This window comes from Acomys minous (genome assembly GCF_964271855.1).
Source record: "Acomys minous genome assembly, chromosome: 8".
In the NCBI taxonomy this organism is placed as follows: domain Eukaryota; kingdom Metazoa; phylum Chordata; class Mammalia; order Rodentia; family Muridae; genus Acomys; species Acomys minous.
In genome coordinates this window covers 77,284,203-77,307,041 of record NC_140489.1, presented here as the reverse complement: position 1 = coordinate 77,307,041, position 22,839 = coordinate 77,284,203, and the positions used below count along the sequence as shown (strand labels likewise).

Below are 22,839 nucleotides of genomic sequence, written 5' to 3'. Positions count from 1 at the left end.
ACTCAGCCAGTCTTCTGGGAGGATCTACAAGCTATAGAAAGAAAGAGCTAGAAGAAAATGTCCAAAGAGTCAAGAATCAGAACCCGTTTACAAAGCACTGCAGGAAGTGTGCAAGAGCAGGCTCTTCCTGAGGAATAGCTGGGTTTTAAATGCTGGCAGCACGATATTTACTATACATGGTAAATGGACTTCTGGGAACGGCCACTGGAGGGTTCGACTCCAAGCAGACCAGACCAGTATTTCTGTTGTTTAGTCCGCAGGAAAGGATTAAAGTAAATACTGCACAGACGTGACTCCAGAAACAGTGTACGCATTCACTTCCCAGTCTTCCTGCAAAACTCCTCTGTGCTGTTTTGGAAAACATACATTTTGCCCACAGTTTCAATCCAGACCGAGTCACTTTGACCTCTTATGGCATCTTCCCTTGACGTTTTATATTATTATAACTGTTACCTCCCCTTCTTCAAATGCAAGACTCTGTATTAATACTCCTTCTTCTCATATTCAGGTTACGTGCTAAGAAATCACTGGAAAATGGCAACTGCTTCCTAACATTCGGATTCCTCTATTTACTCAGTAATGATGTATGATCTCGGGGCTACAATCTATGTCCCGTTTAACTTCCAAAACAGCTGTATGACGCTGGTATTGTTTGTTTAATATAATATGAAACCAAGACAGAAGGAGATGAAGAAGCTTTCTCAGAGCTGCCAAACTTTAACAGGTGAAGCCTGGACAGAAATGCAGGCAGCCTGCTCCCAGTGTGCAGGTGACAACCCACCCGTCCTACAACTCTCGCACGAAGCTTACCACTTTCCACCTTTGGTTTTCTTGCCTTCACATGCAAGCAATGCTATTATTCGGGATGAATTCTGGTGAGTGTAAAATAACATTTAGCCCACACATGGACAGTCAAGGGCAGAGATGACAAACTCTTCCCTGTGTTTATACACCCTAGAACTACTACCACTACAAAAAAAAAAAAAGCATAAACTGCACTGGGTGCTAACCAATTCCTCGTCTTTACATGGAGAACACCAATGAGCATCCAACAGAGTTACTATGATGACTATATGGCACCTAAAATATTTCAAACGTCAAGCGCTACACAAATCATGTGTTTAACCCAATGTATACGATACTTGAAAATTAACACCCCTGGAATATGTAAGTTTGTAGAAATAAAGCATGTCACTGGTTCTGCTCCCTGGGAAGTGGCTGCTGAATTTTAAGAGATGCCTGTTAAAGCTCCCCAGCAGCAGGCTATCTACCTCCTTCTGAAGTGACAGCAACATGAATATGGCACGAGATAAGGACAGTAAGATGAAAAGTGTTTCACTTATGTCTTCATTTGGAGGTACCTGAAGCAATCACATAGTACAGAGAACTGCTCTGACTCAGTGGGTAAATGCATGCCACTAGCACCATCCCGCAGCACCCACGGCTCCAGTCTGAACTGAGCCAATGTTTACTGAATCTACATTTTCTAGAGTGGGGCTTGCCTCTCCTGTACATTATTTTGAATTGTTAAAGAAAGAACATTCATGAGGGCAAAATACAGGATTGTGGTAAGCTACATTTTGTACTTTGTTCTTCTAAGTTTACTTAAAAATTGAAATGTGGCATGCAACAGTTTGGGAGGAAAAACTAAGTGTTTTATTTATTCTTAGTCATTGCTATCAATTAATGTATTTTACAATATTTATGGTTCCTTTATTGTTTTGACTGGGAATGTTAAATTCCATTCCAACACTGATGTTAAGCGTAAGAAATAAATGACTTAGAAAATTCAGCCAAACACATTAAATATATATATAATAGAGTTGCTTAAGAAACAGTTTTTATTAATTTAAGAAAAATATATCCCAAATTAGCTTATATGAATGAATAAATTTCCAAATAATACATCAAGTGTACCTAAAGGGAGTTTTCTATACAGCTTGAGATAAAAGATACATTTTATTTTAATACATTGTAAGGTTTTCTTCTGTATATGAAATGTGTTCCTCTTTTAAGATATTTTTACTGTGTATATGAATAGTTTTGCTGCATGTATGTCTGTATACCACATGCATGCCTAATGTTCTCAGAAGCCAGAAGAGGGCATTGGATCCCTTGGAACACTTATGAGTCACCATGTGGGTACTGGGAATCAAATCTGGGTCCTCTGGAAGAACAGTAAGTACTATTAGTTGTTTGTGGTAGTGGTTTGGGAAAGTTAATGGTTTTTTTTTTTTTTAGCAGTAATATTCAAAATGCAAAATGCCTTAAAAGTTAGTTCTATTCCAAATTTCAAAGACATGGCATCACACTGCATGTTCCATATTTAGTTAGATGCAGTGGTTCTATGCAGTCCCTCTCTGCGTTAGTGCAAAAGGGGCAGACTTGTCCCTAGTAAAGGGAGGAGAACATCAACCCATGCACAAAAACTTCAACCCAATATTCACCCTGCCCACAAGCTGTGCAGAGATAAAGATAGAGCAGATAGAGCAGAGATTGAGGGAATGTCCAACCAACATCTGGTCCAACCCAAGACCCACCCCATGGGAGAAATCCAACCTCTGACACTATTAACAATACTCTGCTATGCTTACAGACAGGAGCCTAGCAGAGCTGTCCTTCCTCTAAGAGGCTCCACCCAACAGAACCTTGAAACAGATGCTGAGACTCGCAGCCAAACACCGGGTGATACATAGTAGTGGAAAGTAAGGAAAAGGAGAAAAAGACCTGGAGGTGACAGGGGTTTCACAAGAAGCTCAACAGGGCCCAGAGGGTCTTGCTGAGACTGAAGCACCCACCAAGGACTTTACATGGACTGGACCTAGGTCCCCTGCACAGATGTAGCTGATGGGCAGCTTAGGCTTCATGTGGGACCCCTAGTAAGGGGAGTGGGGGCTGTCTCAGACATGGACTCTCTTGCCAGCTTTTTGATCACTTCCTACTGGCTTTGCCAGGCCACAGGAGAAGAGGACAGGCTCAGTCCTGATGTGACTTGATGAACTGGGGTGGATGAAAAGGGGGCTCCCCTTTTCTGAAGAATACTGGAGAGGGAAGGAGAGATGGAAGAACGGTGGGGTGCAGAGGTGAAGAATGATGGGGCTATGACCAGTATGTAACGTGAATAAATAAAATGTAAAGACATGTATGGATTAAAAAAAAAAAGAAATACAGACATGAAATGCAGAATGTAACTAATAAATTGTACCAGTTACTATGAAACATCTGCAGACATTAGCATTATTTGGAATGTATGCTAATTCAAAGATTGGCCTCTGTCAATCTCTGACTCAGTGGCTCTAAGATAGCACACTTTACAGTTTGCACTAACAATGCCCAGGCAACACTGCAAACCACACACCTCTCTCTGAAGACCAATATCTGGACTTAGGAAATGATTTAGAAATCTTCTGAGTTCCATGCTTTCTAAATTCTCATAGGCTTAGTACATACATTTACTAATATGAATATTGGAAGATAACTCCAACAATTTTGCCAAGACAAAAACTGCAGCACACCATTAAAACTGGCACACAGGCTGAGTGTACAAACACACTGTGTCATTTCTAACAAGAGAAAACATAAAGCCCTTTAGGCATATTTAATCACAACAAGGATGTTCTCCATTAAAACAAAATGTCAACATCCCATAGGAAATGTGTGCAATTTCCATGATAACTATTTTAATTACAGAATTCACTCACAGAGCTATTAATTTCACTATTAGGTCACTTCAGACTTCAGAGCAGGCACTGTTCACACTGAGAAGGTGAAGACAGTGTGGCTCAGGAAGGTTAAAGGGTCTTTCAAAGACCCTAAGCAGCTCACTAGGGACATGAGCCTCACTTGCCTGTTCACCTCCCATAAGGCACATGACCTCTGCTCTGTGCGGCATCCACCAGATAGAAAGGCGACATTAAGAACCCAGGAATCAATGGAATGTTCTGTCACATGACAATAAAATGCACCTCGTGTAGGAACATGTGAAGCAAGAAAAAGAATCTCACAGTGAACAACTGTAGGTTCCTTAGACATGAGTTCCTCACTATGCTACCTTTCCTCCTGTTTGTGAGGGTGATGTACATTCTGTGTCGTTATACAGTGCATGTCTGGAATCTGCTTTCTGTTTTGGTTTCACAGGAGGTTACAGTTAAAAATACAGCTTGAATCTCAGAAGAGACTTTGGACTTTGAAACAGTTTTGAGATTGTGGGAAAACTACAGGGACTTTTGAAGTTGGGCTGAATGCATTTTGCACTAACGCTATGGCCACAGATCTCTGGGGGCCACGGAGTGGAATGATGTGGTTTGAGTAGATATGGCCCATATATTTGAGTGCTTGGTCCCTAGTTAGTGGAACTGTTTGAGAAGGATTAGGAAGTGGGGTCTTGTTGGGGAAGCTGTGTCAGTGAAGGTCGGCCTGGAGGTTTGAAAAGCCCACACCAGGTCCAGCCTTGCTCACAGTCTGACTGCAGCTTGTGGATCAGATGTGAGCTCTCTGCTACCACTACAGAGCCATGCCTGCCTGCCTTCTGCTATGTCCTCCGCCATGATCATGGCCTCACCCTCTGAAACTGTTAGCAACCTCCCATTTTAATGCTTTCTTTTAAAGTTTCCTTGGTCGTGGTGTTTCATCACATATACAGTAACCCTAACTAAGACAATGTCTAAGTGCACAACAGTTTGAACCACGTATTCACATCCTGAAATTTTCAATAGGTAGTAAAAAATTTACTTTTTTGAAAATATAAATGTCACTTTATTGAAAATATAAATGTCAAAACTATGTTTCTTAAGAATAAATTGTTAGCTGGGTGTGATGGCACATGCCTTTAATCCTAGCACTCAGGAGGCAGAGGCAGAGGTAGATAAATCTCTGAGTTCAAGTCCAGCCTGGTGTATAGGATGAGTTCTAGGACAGCCAGGGCTATACAGGAAACCATGTCTCGAAAAAAACTAACTAACAAACAAACAAATAAAAAAATGGTTACCCTATGTGAGTTTAGTCATCAAGAATTCCAGTACCCCTGTTGACTACTGTGCAAGAGACATGATAGAGGAGAAAAATGCCTTTCTGTTAACACCAGCCAATTCCAAGACCTGGACACAGCCACCAAAATCCTAGTGTCCAAAAATAAACTCCTACTGGTTATAGTCATTGAACTTATGGAAGACTTTCTGCATCAGACATAATAGATAATAGTTTCAAACAGACTGCTTCAAGCTTCACTCTACCTACAACATGGCTAAGCAGTATTAAGCACTTAAAAGCTAAAAATAAATGTTTTAATTACCTGGGAAAGGGTAAATATTAATGTTGTTCCTAACATTCAACTGCTGCTTTTCAGACAGCAATAACAGTTCAGTCATAGCCTCAAAGTTTAAGAGGATCAATCCATGCCATATTATTTGAACTTGCAATAAATAGATGTATTTTCTTGGAAAAATATCTATTGTTATAGTAAAACTTGAGTTTCCTTTCTAGCAAGATTGTACGATTGCTCGTTTATATTGTTCTTTCCGCAGGAATTTACACACCCCCTGTTTGCATCCTGTTATTCACTTGGAGCTTCCCTTTGCTTCACTATACTGTTTCCTTAATAGAGGGACAGTAAGACCAACTGTGGACAGGCCCCTCAGGACGGCTGGGAGCGCCACGTCACGTGGTTTGCACTGCACAGCATTGTTCTGTTCATAAAGGTACTGTGCTCAAAGTTGTCCTTTTAGGAACTTTGACATACTGCAGGGTCCACTGACGGAGCAGGGAAGACACGTGGTCATTTATCCCCCTTACTCACCATCCAACTCTATGTTCCTATATTAAACAGCTGGAGGTATGCTCAAAGTGTATCCATACCATTAACACACACACACACACACACACACACACACACACACACACACACACACAAAATCTTCCTAAAATTTTGTATATTTGGATTTTTTTCCTTTCCAGAGCAAAGCAAACAATTTTTCAAAACCAGCTCTGGGCACAGTGAAGACTAAACTAAAATACTGTCACAACATTTATAATACATTTGCTCAAATACCTGGTTTTACAAAAAGTGACTGAATCAGCATAGAAGAGGCATGTTCTCAAAGGCATATTTGAACAAAATTTCCAGCTACATCTTACGCATACAGAAGTGTGCATAAGTGCATAAGTGTAACATCAGAAAAGGGATCTAAATTACGCACAATAAAATCAATGAGGAATAATACAAATAGGCAATAAACCTGAATAAAAATCTGGCTAATTAATGAAGGGTCAAGAAAATACTTTTAGCATGCTTGGACACAAAGCACTGCAAATAAGGTTGACTTTAGGGGTAACCAGACATATGTCTGATCATGCATGTGTGTAAACATACATAAATACATCTGTTTTAAACACAGCAATTATGTAGTGCTTACATGGCAAAGTAGTTATTCTAAGTAGCTTCAGTGTCATCCCCCTTGTAAACAGGGAACAATGTACGTATTTTCTCACATGTTATATGTTCTATTTTTCATAACACACACACACATACACATACACACACACACACACACACACACACACACACACACATTTTTCATTATCAAGCCACAAGAAATTGAAAGGAACAATGATTCAAGTCAATAAACCTCTCCCGGAATCTAGACTGAGGCCCCCTACCCTGACATGAAATCCTCTAAGAGCAGAGATACATGCTTCAGGGAAGAGTGAAGCAGATCTGGTACAGCAAGGTGCACAGCCTGTGAGCAAACAGTGAGGTTCAGGTCACGAAGCTGGCACAAGCTCAAGGTTGCAGCCCACAGTAATGGCTCACAGGTATCCGTGACTGGTCCTACAGGCCCAGGATCTCTAACAAGCCCCCGTGAGTGCTGAAGTTGCTCTCCAGACAATAGGGTGGTGGTGGTACATGCCTTCAATCCCAGTACTTCGCAAGTCTTCAGGACTTTGCAGAGAAGGGAGTGACAGCAATAGACTTAGAAACAATAAAAAGAATCAAGAACCCTCGGTTCAGTGTGAGCCTGTTGACCTGGATGGCCATCAATAACATCATCTGAGTTTGCAGAAGGAGAAACATCTGCATCTCACCACAATGTTAGCAACACATGAGCACAGAGCAGCGTGAGCAGCTTGGGTACCACCCACTGAGATCTTGCTGTCAATCCACCCACTGCAGTTTGTGAGAGAACATGAAGCTTTTAATGCATTATTCCTTAACAAGTCTATTTTTGATTTATAAACATAGCTTGGAAGATGGCTTAGCAAGGAAGATATCTTGCTATTTAAGCATGATGTCTTGAGTTCAAGTCCCCAGAAAGCATGTAAAAGATAATTAAAAATAGGAAATATAGGAACCAATATATTACTACCTCCTGTGTGTGTATGTCTAGCCAGAAAGGAGGGAGTATGTGTGTATGTATCAGAGAAAGTATGTGTGTGTCTTAGAGAATGTGTATGTGTCAGAGAGAGAATGTGTGTGTGTGTGTTTCAGAGTGTGTGTGTCAGAGTGTATGTGTTGTCAGAGTATGTGTGTGTCAGAGAGTATGTCAAAAAGTAAGCATGTGTGTCAGTGTGTGTTTGTGTCAGAAAGAGTGTGTATGAAAGAAAGGGAGAAGTGTATGTGTGTTCAGTGAGAGAGAGTTGTGTATTTGAGTATATGTGTATCAGAGAGCGTGTGTGAGAGTACGGGGCAACTGTGTCTGTGTGCACACATGCAGAGACACAGGAAGACTTCATGTGTCCTTTCCTGTCACACCTGCCTTATTCCCAAGGACTCCCATCGATCCTGCAGATAAACTGAGAGACAGCAGGCCCAGGGTCCTTCAGTCTGTGTTCCCCACAGTGCTAGGGTTACAGGCATGTGAGGGAATGCCAAGCTTCTGAGTGGATACTGGAGATGTGAAATCAGATCTTCATGCTTGCACACCAAGTCCTCTCTTGTCCACTGAGCCAGCTCCAGCCCCAATTGCAGCCCTACAGTATTTTATTATTTCTTTCTAAGAATGCAACTTGAATATAACAACTTCTAAATAAATGACTTTCAAAGGATGATACCATATGTCATTCAAATGGCTACATCTGTCTGATTAATGAGACAGGAGAGTTAATAATGGTTACAAATTTAGCTTTGTCACACTTTCACTCCTGGAGAGTTTTTATAATCATCAACATTAAAAAGAACCACATTTTACATGAGTATTTTCTGAGTTACTGCTGTCATACCATCGAAGAAGCTCTTGGCTCTCAGGTAGCTGACGCTGAGCCTCAGAACTGAAAGTTTGTCCAGCTTATTAATAACATCTTGTGGGAAAGGCAGCAGGCTGGCCAGCCGGTCCAACTCTGTGTTCAGCCGGTCTCTGTGTCGCTTAGAAGGATTTGACTTGATTCCTTCAGCGGGGACTGGCTTTACTCTGAAAAACAAAGCATCGTAAACGCCTTTAGAAAACGCAGAGCAAAAGTGTCTCCTGAAGAAGTTCTCCCTCTACTGTTCTAGCTGCACCTGACTCTTCTCACTAGCATGACTACGAGGTCAGATAATAACAAACACTAAATTCAAAAAATCCACAGCATCTGTGCAAAAATACACTTAGGCTACGGAGTTGTACAATTAAAACAAAAGTATTTCCACATTGAAGAAAAAAACTTTAAGTAAAAATTTAATTTTAAAGCAAATTTTACCCAGAAAAAGTACTATTAAACATGCATTTGGCTTTAGAATGCCTAATGTTTAGTGATTATCCAAGTTAATCATTTACATATTGGTAAACATTGATTCTCAAATTCCTACTTTCTTAGTTCTCCTTAAAGATTTTAGTTGGTCTTCTCTCGAAGACTAAGATTAACTATGCTCTTATCACACTTACTCTTATGGCCGCCCTCAACACACAGCACAGATAGTCTCCTTTTGCTTGGATTTAAAGCCTACTCCATGAAGTGGAGCCCAAACCTGACACTGTCAGGACCTGTGGCCACACAGATCACGAGTCCTGGGGAAACCTAGTACTATTGTTCCCTGAAATGCACATAGCAATAAAATGACTCCTAATGACTGATTGCTACACCCAGAGATAAGAGCATTGCTCAACTCTCAGCAGAGATGCTTCTTTACCCAGTAGACAGCCATTAACAGACACTCGCAACTGGCGAACACGTAGAAAATAAACAACATTAAAAAAAAAAAAGGGAGCGAATAAAAAGTATGCTCAACCCTAAATGGGTGTTTATATCACATCCTTCCCCTTAAGGCTCAGGGATCTACTTGGATGAAGAGGCAGAAGTATCCTAAGAGCCAAAAGTAGTGGATGACTTAGGACATAACAGGGCAGAGGACACAGCAACCCATAGTGTGACAACACGCACAAGACCTGCACAGGTCAAGCCAGACAAACCCCAGCAGGGCAGAGAGGAGGCCAGCATGAAGTCCCACCTCTACTGGGAAGCTATTGTTACTTGATTTCTGCAGGGAAAAAGTCAAGTTTTCTACAATAGAGTAACGCACACCCAGGAGTAATAGGCCAAAAGAGCTAGGTGAAGTCAGGGGAACCTTAATGTGGGGAAGGAATTGTGGAAGCCAGAGGGGTCCAAGGACACCAAGAGAGCACTGCCCACAGAATCAATTGATGGGCTCACAAACTGGAGCCACAATCGCTGAACTAGTATGGTCTGAGCTAGGACTTCCGCCTACTTATGGTTGTATAGCTTGGTGTTCCCGTGGGACCCCTAACAGCCGGAGTGAGCCGGATCTCTCACTCTTTTGCCTGCACGTGTGACCCTTTCTTCCTACTGGGTCACCTCGTCTAGCCTTCATATGAGGGTTTGTGCCTAATCTTCCTGCTTTGCTGAGTTGATGTCCCCGAGAGGCCTGTTTGGTTTGGGGGTTTGTTTGGTTTTGTATTATTTTTTCCTTCTGAGAGGGGAAATGGAAGAGTGGGTCCAGGTGAGAGGGAGGTTATGTGTGTGGGTCTGGACGGAGAGGAGGTAGAGGAAACCATGGCTGGGATGTAATACATGCAAAGAATAAAAATTAAAATAAAAAGAGGGGGGAATGATGAGGGGTGTTGGGTGGGGAGAAGGTGGGGAGGGTCTGGGAGGAGGTGGGGGGAGAGGAATACGATCAAAACACAGTGCAGCCAACTCTCCGAGAAGAAAAACAACATTTTTAAAAAACTGGAAAGTGGCAAAGATATCTAACTCTGGCCTCCACATGCATAAGCACACGTATACATGTACATACAAGCGCGCACACACACATACACACACACACACACACACACACACACACACACACACACACACACACGGATAATTCCAAGATGAAGAGAGTACACCCAACCCTTAACCTGGCTTTCTGTATTGGTCTCTGAATGAGAATTTCCCACGTGAATCATCATAAACTGTGTGCTTAATTTAAAATAAGGGTGATATACAGCATAAAAATGAATTTCATTGCCAGGCTAAGTTAGGCTTCATGTTTTATTTCCCTGTATGAGACAAAGGCATCCACAGAACCTTCTGGGATGTGTATCTGGAGGCCACACGGAGGCCACTGCTCTCTAGCTGGTTGGTTCTTTACTTTCTTGTTGGCTTCAGTTAAGGGGAGATTTATGTGTAAACAGCAGATGCTCATACAAGAAACACATACAAACAGGAAAATGAAGTATGTCCTAGAAATTACGAACCTGCAGGTGACCCTGGGAAGATAAGGATGAATGCCCTCTCTTCCTACTTAAGCATATGCACGTAACAAGCCCAAAAACCACTATCACCAGGACAAGACCTGGGAAATGCTAAGTGGTGATCAACTGTTAACTGAGGGAAACTCGAATACTTGCTATGTAGGAAGCTCTGGTCCCTGCAAAGACAAATCTAACGGTTCTGTTTTTCTTCCCGGAAGCAAACATATTCTATAGTAAGAAACAAGCATAATTCCCTGCTCGGTGATGTAGGCGGTTTAGCAGTGATGCTCAAGAATTCATGCACATGCAAGCCTCTAAATAGGTGGTTAATTATAAGTAAGACATTCTGGACTCACAACGGCAGAACACAACAACTTTCTGCAACTACCATTCTCTTCAGAAGCCTAGACAAAGGGGAAAACAAAGGCAAGAATCCCACCTCTCACACACCTAACAATGTACCCACATGGAAAAGAACATGATGAAGGAAATTGGAAGAACTAGCATGCAGTGACGCAACATTACTTATCTCAGCAACAAAGAATTTTTACACAGTTAAAAACCAACGAAACACTGAAAGCATATTTAATCCAAAACTCTGAGGCTAGGGAAGGTAAAGAAAGCTAAGGAGAGATGGGATGCTGAAGTCCTTACAGAAGGCATCAAAGACAACGCCCAGCATACTGAATGCAAAGCGGTGCTGTATGTATGTCACTGGCTTTTTAAAAAAATGTGTATGCATTTTAGAGGAATTTAGTTCAAAGTAAGAGAAAGAAGAAACCAAGAAGCTGAAAAATATTAGACAAAGTAAGTAACATGCTTCCCATTTTGACAAGAAGCATAAAATCTGAAATCCACATCTTACTATTGCACACAAATACAGTCCCAACATACAAGCTCAACAACCTCCATCATGTGCCCATAAAACTGGTAATATTTTCATGTAAAACACATGGATACAGACATGTTTCATTGACAACTAATGTGACTGTAATTCACAAAAATAGAATCTGACATTATATCTGAGTGTAACACTTGGTTCAACCTTAAATACACACACACACACACACACACACACACACACACACACACACAAAACCGTTGTGCCCCCTAATTACACCGAAATAGGTTTGTCCTATGGATATAATACATTTATATAAGAGTTTACAAATCTCCAGGTTATTCTCTGAAACACCTGTAAAATATAAAGGAAAACACTGAAGCTACACAATAAAACATCATACAGCTATTAAAAATGCTTTACAGGGAGAACAGCGCAATAGTGGGAAAAGGAGGAAAAAAGACTCTAAGAAGAAAAGACATGACTACAAAAGTAAGAGATGAGCAAGTACAGATGAGTGCTGAAATGGCAACTGGCTGTTTTCCGCCTTGATGCTATTAAAGCAGATGCAATGCACAGCTGGCAACGCCCAGGACAGGGGCAACCACGTACACTGATTAGCCTGTCCACCTAGACAGTCCTGCACTGTTGCTAAGAATACGACGTTTTGGAGCAAACAACTAGGGATTCAGTACCAAAAGTCTGCTTTTTCATTTACCGCCTAAACCAAATTTGAATGTGAACCTTAGGTCCCAGTGCTAGAAGACAAGAGACAATAACATGATTTCTATAGTACTAGTATGAAAATGAAATTAAACTATGCATGGAAAACTCTGTGTTCAATGTTCCTATCAGAGAATATTGGGAGAGAAATAACAGCAATTTTTGTAATATTACACTGCTAAGCAATACAAATAATTTTTAAAGAGTTTAGAAGTAGAAGAGTACCATTAAAGATTTGCATAGAGCTCAGTTCTAAGTACCAGTGTTAACTAAACACAGGCCGGAGCCTGTATTATTCACTGGCTAAGGAACACATAACTAGCAGACTTAAAGAAAGAGCCTCCTCTTGGCTCTCCAGCAGCCTTCCGGTTTACCCGCCCTTCTGTATCTCTAGCGTTGTTGGAAAGACAGTGGCGGAGGAGAGGATCCTGCAAGTCTTAAAAAAAAACTTGACCCGGAAAGGGAGAGAGAAAGACCATGAAGTGGGGTGGGTAGGAAAGTGGGGAGGACCTGGGATGAAGTGTAGGACCGGAAAGAATATGATGAAAAAAATTGTATGAAATATGTATGAAAAAAATTTAATGCAGACAACCAACCAACCACAAAATATGTGACCGGACTAAGAGCAGGGAGAAACTAGGCCCCATCTTTCAGTCTGGATCTGTTGTTGCTTCTTCTGTTCAGCTTGACGTGAGCCCTTGTGTTTAGACTCACTCATAGGTTAATGTGGGGCGCATCCACCACCTCAACACAGACAGCCTCTCAACGATGCTGAGAGAAAATGATGAAGAAAAACAGTAAGTGTCTGCAGGGTCCTTTAATTCTAGGCACTCTACAGAAAAGGGCACTACACCATAGCTCTCTGAAAAGTTTAGCAATCTATACTGCAACAAAACTTGTAGTAAGTTTCATTAGATAGATGAGGCTCACTGTTTTAATTAGCATTGCCAGCACACTAATAAGGTACAAGCTGTGACTGGTGTTTACCTTGACAGCAGTCATGTGACCCTTGGAAGGCTACTACCTTGACACCTTGTCATGGACGCCTCGATTAACACCACTACCGCCTCATCTTCACCTGTAGATTTTATTTATCGAGCACCTACCTATTCTTTGCAATAAGTCTTTACTAACTTTCTAGATACATGATAAACTAAAGTAACAGCAAGACATTTCTGTCTTAATAAAGATTTTAAAAATATATTTGCAGTTACAGTCACCAGAGTAAATGATCCCACAGTAGATTTTTCGGTCATCTTCACTAGACGGAATGGACTAACTAAACAAATAAACAAAAAATTTCCTCTCCAAAGAGAATAAGCTAGAACACAATTTAAATGAAAACATTTGCTCATTTTCTAGAGTGACATTAAGTGTGGGACAACTAGCTAAGAAACATCACAGAAGCTTCTGCTCCCAGGTCAGTCTTTGAAATTTTGTCCGTGAAGATGAGGATGTGGGCTGAACGCAAGGCTGCTTCTGGTCCTTTAATTTCCTAACTTTCATTGCACTGAAGATGAAGGAAAGAATTATTCATGGTGCACTTTATACAAAACACTGAACCAGGATGAAATCTACACATTTCACACTTACTTCCTACTACAAACAACTGTCATGGTGAGACCGGCCACTAGAGGGGGCTTATTTTGCCTCTAGATCCTCCTTTGAAGACAGAAAGATCTTCAGGTTAAAATCATGTCACCTACTTTACTCCAAATTTTCATGGAACTGCACATTTAAGTGTGCATTTTTTAACACCCTAGAATTACAGGGCACATGCTCTATAAGGAAAATAAAATGGCTCTCCCTGAAAGGGTCCAGTTAAGTAAAATGAAAAACAATGCTCAACACAAATAGGTATTTTTCCTGAAATTGGGGTATTTGGGGCCTCATTGCACACAAGCTAGTAGTTCAACTTAAAGCCTCTTATTAAAGCTTAATAATCTAATTGTTAAGTGTTGCCTTATTAAGTGCACTATAAAGCTAACTATTTTCCATTGGGGGAAAAACTTAAGCACTTTCACTAGACTATCTAAGTGCCAGTGGGCAAAACAAGCTGGTGACCTTTAAGACATTTGAAAGATTACAGCCGATTCACTGTACTCAGTAAAGATCTGATAAACAGCAGCCAAGAACAATATATATAATATATATTATATATATATATTTGAGTGGGGACAACAGTACTGTTATAAGAAATTATCAAATACAAGTATATTACAGTGTGAGGGAGTAATAAAAATACTGAGACAACATAATTAAAAAGTGTATCTTAATCTAAAGGGAAGTGTTGTAATGTTAAGAGGAAAGCTCTCTATATTAACTAGAAACGAAAACATTAAAGGTTATAGCGAATAAAAACTAAGGTGGTGAACATGATTTAGAAAGCAGTTTATGTCCTTAAGTGACACAATGAAAATCAGTCACTTAAAAACACACTGGAGCTTCAGATTTTTATGACCTTGTACATAAAACCTGAGATTTTCATCCCATGCGAAGTTAGTATTACTGGTAATGAAGGCAGGAAACAGGCACTTGAAAGCATCTGAAACTTTAACCATCAGGAACAAGGTCAAATTGAGCGAACACGTTTTAATATGAGAAACCATTCTACAAAACAGCAAGGTACTGGAGGCTAGGGTCCAAAGAACTAACTGCTAAGGCAGGAAACTGTTGAGTCGGCGATATTTGCGTTTGCTACACGAATGGTACTGTAAAGCTTCCAAATTTTGATCAGACTATTTACACACTAACATCTTCTCTCAATGTTAATTTATAAGTCAAGATTTGAGGAACAATCTTTGAAAGATTTGCAATTCTTAAAGGAAATTAAAATCCACGAATAGCCCAACTTGTAAGCAAGTAACCAGTTGTAAACAGTGTATGAATCTTAAGATGTTATTTTTCTGGTTCACTCAGTGATAGCTAAGTCAGGTTTCAGGCAAAATGCACAATACTGACATTATGAAAGTGTTCCTAAAATAATTAATTTTTAAAATGGGAAATGGTAAGTTGTAGAATCGCCAAGATAATTATGAATGAATACATCAATACAGCCAAATCCCAAATGGAAACCCGTGTCAAGCATGTATCTCTTTTCTGAGAAAAAACTATTTAGAAGTGTTTCCCATCTCACACAAATAGTCCATCAAAACAAAGACCAAAGACTGCAATCACTTTGTTAGAGTTGGAAACACATTTTAAGCGAGGGGAAATGATAGGCTGTGAGAATAACTTATAAATCAGTCCAGTTCTGTTTCTTTTCTTTTCTTTTTTTAATCTTATAGACACTAAAAGCACTCCAAAAAAAGGAGGTAGAAAGCTCCACCAAAGGTTGGCTAAGAATGCCACCAAGCTGCCAGGGCACCTGTCCACTGCACACTCCAACCAGCTAGCAACTCTGCGCCTTCACTGAACCCTGCAAAATTGTTGCCTAGTTAGTAAAGAGATAGCAAATCAGAAAGCTAGCTGCTAAGAACAGAAAGTAATTCCTTCAAAGCCACAGGACCCCTCCTTCAAGACAGCACGTGTTTAGCTCTTCACAACGTCTCACCTCATAGAACTGTCTACCAAGAATCCTCCGTGTCCTCTAAAGCTCACTGAGGTGGAGATCCATAGCGTAGCGGAGGATTTCAAGGCAAGCTTAGCTAACTAAGCTAGAGCGCACTAGGTAGGTCAGAGCTGTCAACGAAACAGGGCCAGAGAAGGTCGCCTAGCCTCAAGGGTGCAGGAGCCCAGGAGCAGGGGTGGGTTTTAAAAGCATTGACTGGACCCGGCTCCCGGATGGCGGTCCGCGTGGGGACCTCCCGCACCCGCCGAGCGTGCCCGCCCGCCGTCACTCACGTTTTTTGCACCGGCTTGCGCCGCTTGCGACTGGCATAGGTGATGTTGGCGCCGCTGCTCATGGTGCCCGCGCCCTGCCCGCTCCACCTGCGTCCCGGAGGCGGCGCCCAGCTCGCGCTGCGCCCAGGTGTGCCACCACCGCCGCCGCCGCCGCCGCCGAGGGCGGGAGCTTCCGCGACGCGCAGGTGCGGGCGACAGAGGAGTCGCGGGGCTACCGGGGCCGGCCGCGGAGGAGGAGCCCGCACGCCCGCCGCGCCCGGTCCCGAGGGCCAGGAGGCGCCGCGGTGCTCTGGGGCTTCCCGGCTCCAGCTATGTGCCGCCGCGTCGCTCAAAGCCGGGCCCCTCTACCACCCCGAGTCCGTCCACCAGTCCGTCCGAGCCGTCGCTCCAGGCTGAGCCTCTCCGGGACACGCGTGGGGCTCCGAGCGTCGAGGGGTTCGCATACACGCGTTGCCGCCCGCCGCGCACCCGCTCCTCCGCAGCTGCGACCCCGCGCAGCTCCGCCTCTCAGCCCCGCCCCACCTGCTGGGCCCCGCCCCTCGCGGCTCCCAGGAGGGCCCCACCCTCTTCCCAGCACGTGATGACGCAGGACGTAGTGACTCCCCTGCCTGAGCTGTCTTCCCGAGCTTCTGGGGCTAGGACGGTAATTCACCCAGGTACCTGTTTTCCAGCCTATAAGAGGGTGTGAGGCCCAATTATGCTCAGGCAAATTACTTGTAGCCAGACATCAAGATTTACCAGGCAAAGGGTTTAGCTCTTCCTAGGGTTGAGTCATTTAATTTTGGACAAAGAATTACAGTGATCTGATAAATACTGCGACTAGAGAGTTTTCTAACAAAGTTGAGGCTTGAAGGCTAGGAGTTTTATAGTCCTTTTCATGCCCACATTCCTGTATCTCTACAGTAGACAATAGACTGGTTTTTTTTTCCTCCTTCACACTTCAGGAAGATGGGAAGGAAAGAAGTAGAGTGTTGAGGGTCAGTGTGTTATGATCAGAGAATGGGACTTTTGCTGGTAGCAATAGAGCTGGGGAGAAAAACTGGAAGGGATATTCAGAAATTCTAGAAACAATTCATAAAGCCTTGACGAAGAAGTTGAGTTTCATTCTGTAGGCAGTGGAAAGCTTTTAAAGGCTTAATTTGAAAGATGTTACTTTTGCTGTCTTGGGAAGCCACTGTGGGAAAAGGTAAAAGTCCTGTTACGGGAAGAAAAAAATGGGTGAAGAGAGAGTCTTTAGAAAATTGATGAAGTGGTCCAGGTGTAAGTCTGATGACACAGCAGTGGCGATGAGGGAGAAGAGAGAGCAGAGATGATAAAGAAGGAGGGAATAATCACCAGAGAATAAAGCTGTTAACCACCAGAGAATAAAGGCAGAGAAGTGCATCTTGGGAGTCAGGGAGGTGATGGTGGTCATATTGGAGATGGGGGTGAAGTTTGATGTGCCTGATATATTTTGGGGGAGATGCTACAAGAGGGGACACATGGCAACAAGGGCAAAGGATGCACCCAGAAAACTAAGGACAACAAATGGAGGCGAGGCTATGGAGAAAGAGGAACCCTTAATCACTGCGGGTGGTTGTATAAACAGGCCCAGCCACTATGGAACTCTGTATGGAGTTTCCCAAGAAACTAAAAACAGAAACAATGTAGCCAGCTATACGACTTCCTGCACATTCCTGAAGGCCTCCCAGTCATAACAGCTAAGAAGCAGATGCAGGCTAGATGCACATCAACATGTGGATGGATAAATAAGATGTGGTACGCGTGTGTACACAATGGAAGTTTATTGGACAATAAGGAAAACTGAAATCACAACGCTTGCAGGGAAACGAGTGGAACAGGAGACTGCTATGTTAAGAGTGGTAGGCAGCGAAGGAAAAATACTTTGTGTTTTCTCTCATGTATATCCTAGATTGTGGTTTTTATATATGAAACTAGAAAGGAGATCATGAGCGTGGAAAGGGGTCTCTTGGGTGGTGGGGCTGAGAAGAGCAAATAAAAGGATAAGAGACTACATAGGACATGAAAGCAGATGAGGCGCTCCTGTGGGAGCAAGAGGAGCAGTAGGAGTCGGGTAAGGAATTCTGAGGAATCAACAGAATTAGAATTCGAAAATGAATACGTTCCATTAAGCCCATTGCATGGCATGCTAATATTAGGAACAAATTCAAGAGTTAAAAATAAGAGGTTTTTTTTTTTCAGCTATATTTCTGGCTGAGTAATACTGAAATACACTACCAGGAAGAAATCACAAACTTGGCTTCATTCTTCTCAGGCTTGAAATATATTTCAGACATCTAAGGAACGATGTCAAGTGGGTCAACTCAGAAAGTACAAGCTGGAGCCATGATTCAGAAATAATTTGCTCTGGGTAGGGGTTCGAAGTTTACTGTACATATTGTCCTTGGCTGGTGCCATAGTTTGAGCAGGACCCCTGGGCCCAGATCTGTTAGTCATAATGTTCTTCTTGTAGGTTTCTAGGACCCTCTGGATCTTTCTATTTCCCCCATTCTCCCATGCTTCTCTCACCTAGAGTCCCAATAGGATGTCCTCCCCTCTGTCCCACTTTCCTGGTAAGTGACATTCTCCACAGTTGAGTGGAGAATGGGGTCTGACTTTCACACGAACTCTGGTGCCCCATATTTGACCACGTCCCCTGGATGGGGAAGCCTGGTGGCACTCAGGGGAAGGATAGCAGGTTACCAAGAAGAGACTTGCTACCCTATGAGCATATATAGGGGGAGGAAGTCCCCCTCAGTCACAGACATAGGGGAGGGAAGTAAGGGGAAAATGGGAGGGAGGGAGGAATGGGAGGATACAAGGGATGGGATAACAATTGGGATGTAATATGAATAAATTAATTAAAAATATTTTTTTAAAAGAAGTAATTTGCTAGTGGACAAAGCCAAGAGCATGGTGATGCCCTGTGGGTACTGCAAAAGGACTGCCAGGCTCAAGAAACCCATATTGGAGCACTGGGTCCACTACTGGAACTGAAGATAAAATGGGCCTCCAATCTCAACTAATTGGAAGGCTGGCAGAAGAGAACAGAGTCAGTGGCCAGTCTGAAATATATTTCAAGGCCTCATTATTAATTCTTAATTAACGATATCACAAGGCTGGTTTTACGGGGGTGGGGGGTTAGTGGGTGCTGCTTCTTCAGAAAAAGGGAGGGGAAGGTGACTCTGTAAGAAACACAAAGGACAACAAGGTATAAGAGATATTGAAGGAAAACAGTCAAAATGCTCGAGCAGAAATGAGATCAGGCTGTAGTTGACAAGCTGACATCGGGAGCAGCTCTTCAGGGGCTTTGCCTTTTAAAGTCCTCTATAGCTTCTCACGGGGCTTCCTGCTCACACCTATAATGCTAACTAGCACTTGGTGTGCTGAGGCAGGAATGTGCCTACAAGTTCAAGGCCAACCTAAGCTGCAGAGTATGATTTTTTGTCATAAAAGGTGGAGGAAGGGTCATAAAAAGAAATGCAGAATCTATTTCTTTTGCCTGCAAACCACTTAAACCTGATGGATACACTAAAAATGGTTGGGGTGGGGGGAGCTGACATAGTGAGTCTAACTCTTCACATAGTTACGTCGGACACTTCAAGCCCAAGGAGATAAATTTAGAGTCCAGGGCTTGTCGATCCTATTGTAGTTCAAGGTAGAGTTTATCTCTCCCTAATCTGCTTTAACTCATTCCTTAGCATAGTCAGTTTATACATTATGTGTTTGAAATGTAACACCAAAGACTGTGGTGTAACATAGCAAACACATCTAGGCTATTTTTGAGTGCTAAGTTTCTTCTTCACTGGCTTGAATAGTCTACCACGGTGTCATAGTCAGAAGGTACAAATACATAGTTAACAGAGGTTGAAGAATTCTGTACATGTGGGTTAGACTGACTGGGACAGTTGCTGTTATCATTGGTAGTAAAGCAACAATAAGATGAAAGAATGATTTGCGATCAGTCAAAACTATTTTTCTTTACATAAGAGTAGTGAAGAGGTTTCACTTTTACTTATTTATGTAGGAGAGGACACTGTATGTATATGAGTCCATGTGTGTCATGGCACACGTGTAGGTCAGAGGATAACATGTGAGAGTCAGTTGCTTTCCTTTCACCATGTAGGTTCTGTGGATTGAACTCAGGCAATCAGGTTTGGCCTTGAGTACCTTTATCTACCAGCAATTCTGCTGGTCCAGCATGCTGTGAGTCTAAATACTAAGGTTTTATTTTCTGAGCCTCTTATTTTCATATATATGAAATTCCATCATAGGGAAATTGATGAAGAAGCGTTATGTTTCACATGCTAAGAGTCATATCCGATTTAGTATATGTTTTATTAAAACATATGTATAAAGATAAATTTCTATAAAGATATTCAACTGTAGAGATAAATATATTTGTGGTTGAAATAACAATATGTACTTCCTGCAATTTAAGCCAAAGTATAGAAGAAACTGAAAAGAAGATAAAAATTATTCTAAAAAAGGAAATCAAATTACTTTTTGAAATGTTAAGGAAAGATAAGCCATCGTGGAATTGGATGTAAAAAACTGTATTTTAAGTTTGCTAAACTGGAAAGACCAACACATTCTTATGCATAGTAAATATATGCATAAGAATGCATCACACAGCAATATATTCTTAAGAAATACTTGCATTTAATCAGTCTTGGAGACAGTGATCCTTGATCTGTTTTACATATTATGCTAACCTGAAAGATCCAAAGAACTTTATAGTTTGTTGTGTAGTTTAAGACTAGGGTAAACACAAATCCCTCATATATATGTAACTACATATATCCTAAAGCCCTGATGGTATTACATATAAATACTTTCTCATTAGTCTTAACTATTCCTGATTTCTCCTTTATGTTTTTTTGCTTGCTAGCAAGACTTTATAATACATATATAGCCAGGGTTCATACTTATATACTAAAATGATAGGTTTTTATAACCATCTTGAGAAGAGTGCCATGCAAAAAAGGTGCTATAAGGCATCAAAAAAATCTGCCTTTGCCTGGTTGATAAGGCAAATGATAGAGGAGATCAAACTACATACTTAGTCAAATGGCTGCACTGAGGCAGCATGTTCTCCACTTCCCCCAACCCCCACCCTGTTGCTGCAAGTTAGCCTGCAAGAATTTCCCCTGTAAAACTCTAAATTTGAGCTGAGTGACTTCCCTGCCCAAATTCCCAGATGCCTAGAGCTCTAATAGAAATGAGTTAGATGGTTCAATTCATTCCAACTTCATATACTAATCTGATATTCTGTCCATCTCTGCTTGGAGTTGAATCCATTTGGTTGTGCTGAAAAGTCACATGAAGCTGGCCCCATCACAGTAAACAGCTTGCTTAGTATGCACAAAGCCCTGGGTTCTGTCTTAACTACTACAGAAAATAAATAAATGAGCAAATAAAAATATTCACATTAAGCACATATGCCATAGAGAAGACCATACAAATCAAATAGTTAAGTGATATTCATAATAAACATATTAAAAACATTAAATTGATTATTTGGAAACCTAGTAGAACCTATTTAAATTCTAGAAACAAAGGTTTTTTAATATTTATCTTAAAATTTATATGTAATTTTCCCATAATATTTACTTATATAAGCAGATTTTGCTAGCAGTCATCTTTATGACAAATATTCACAGGATTTTTAAAAAACGCATCATCACTGGGAGGAAATGCCAGTATACACTCTTTTATAAAAACCCAACCTGGATCCCACTGGAATGCTTTGATTGCAGAACATGTGATGTGAAACTTGTGGCTCTTTTGGGCTACCCTTGAAGAGCTCAGAGTGAAAGGCTGACTTCTACAAAAATGGCATTAACAGAACCATGTGACAAATGGAAGTCAGTGTCAGACAGCAGGTTGCTCCAACTGTCCGGATTCACATATGACTTTTGTGGTTGGTATAAAAAAAAGCTGACATTCTGATAGAATTTCCCCAATTACTTGTAAACATATCCTACACAATAAGTCAGTAAAGGAAATGCCCTTAGATAAAAGAGATGCTACTTTGAGACAGTTTGTTCACTGTACTAACTGATGACAAGCAGGCTGTGGTTTACAGGCACAAAACTGTCTTTGTCCAAGCGTTCGTTCTAAGCCATTCCAAAGAAGGCAAATGTCATAGCCATACTGAAAAATATGTAATTGCTGCCACCTAATAGCTGTTTCCTTGTCCTTTAAAAGTCTCAAAAAGAGGAAAGAAAAACCTACTAGTGCTGAAAGTGAAAAATGAGACACTTTTAGGTTAATACTCTGTCATTATAGAAAGTATCAATTCTCTAAGTTGCAATTTGTTTAGATTATTTTTGGGAAAATTCCAATTTAGTAGATGACCTTATCTACTTAGGAGAAAAGTGGCTTTATGGTTACCATCTCATCCCTAACAACACCTACATTTTTAAAAATTGGGTGTTTCTTTCTCTCTGTTTCTATAGTACAAAGCTAATAGATACGCTTCTGCTAACAACTTTAAGCCAATAATACTCCTTGTTTTTAGGGAGGAAACTGATCCATTATAACTAGCTTCAGTGGCTGAATCTTTACATAAACTTCATCATCTCTTAAATTTTAACCTAATATGTCACTAAGTCTAAACATAATTTCTCCAATTATGTATGAACATGGCCTCCATGAAATATTAATAAAGGAAAGAGCCTTAGAGATAACAAACTATCCGGTTAAAAAACACAGTTTGATTATAAATGTAAACAGAAGCATACTATAAATTTACATTTTCTT

General features: G+C 41.3%; 1 protein-coding gene across 1 annotated transcript in view; it reads right to left on the bottom strand.

The window, feature by feature from the left end:
• AHR (aryl hydrocarbon receptor) overlaps window positions 1-16,209 on the bottom strand; it is a 35,772-nt gene extending 19,563 nt beyond the window's left edge. The window contains exons 1-2 of the mRNA XM_084793772.1: window positions 16,075-16,209; window positions 8,215-8,402 (exon numbers count right to left, since the gene is read on the bottom strand). Coding sequence (XP_084649898.1) covers window positions 8,215-8,402; window positions 16,075-16,136 — 250 coding nt within the window. The 5' untranslated portion in view covers window positions 16,137-16,209. The remainder of the gene's footprint in view (window positions 1-8,214; window positions 8,403-16,074) is intronic.
• Window positions 16,210-22,839: the final 6,630 nt, after the last annotated feature.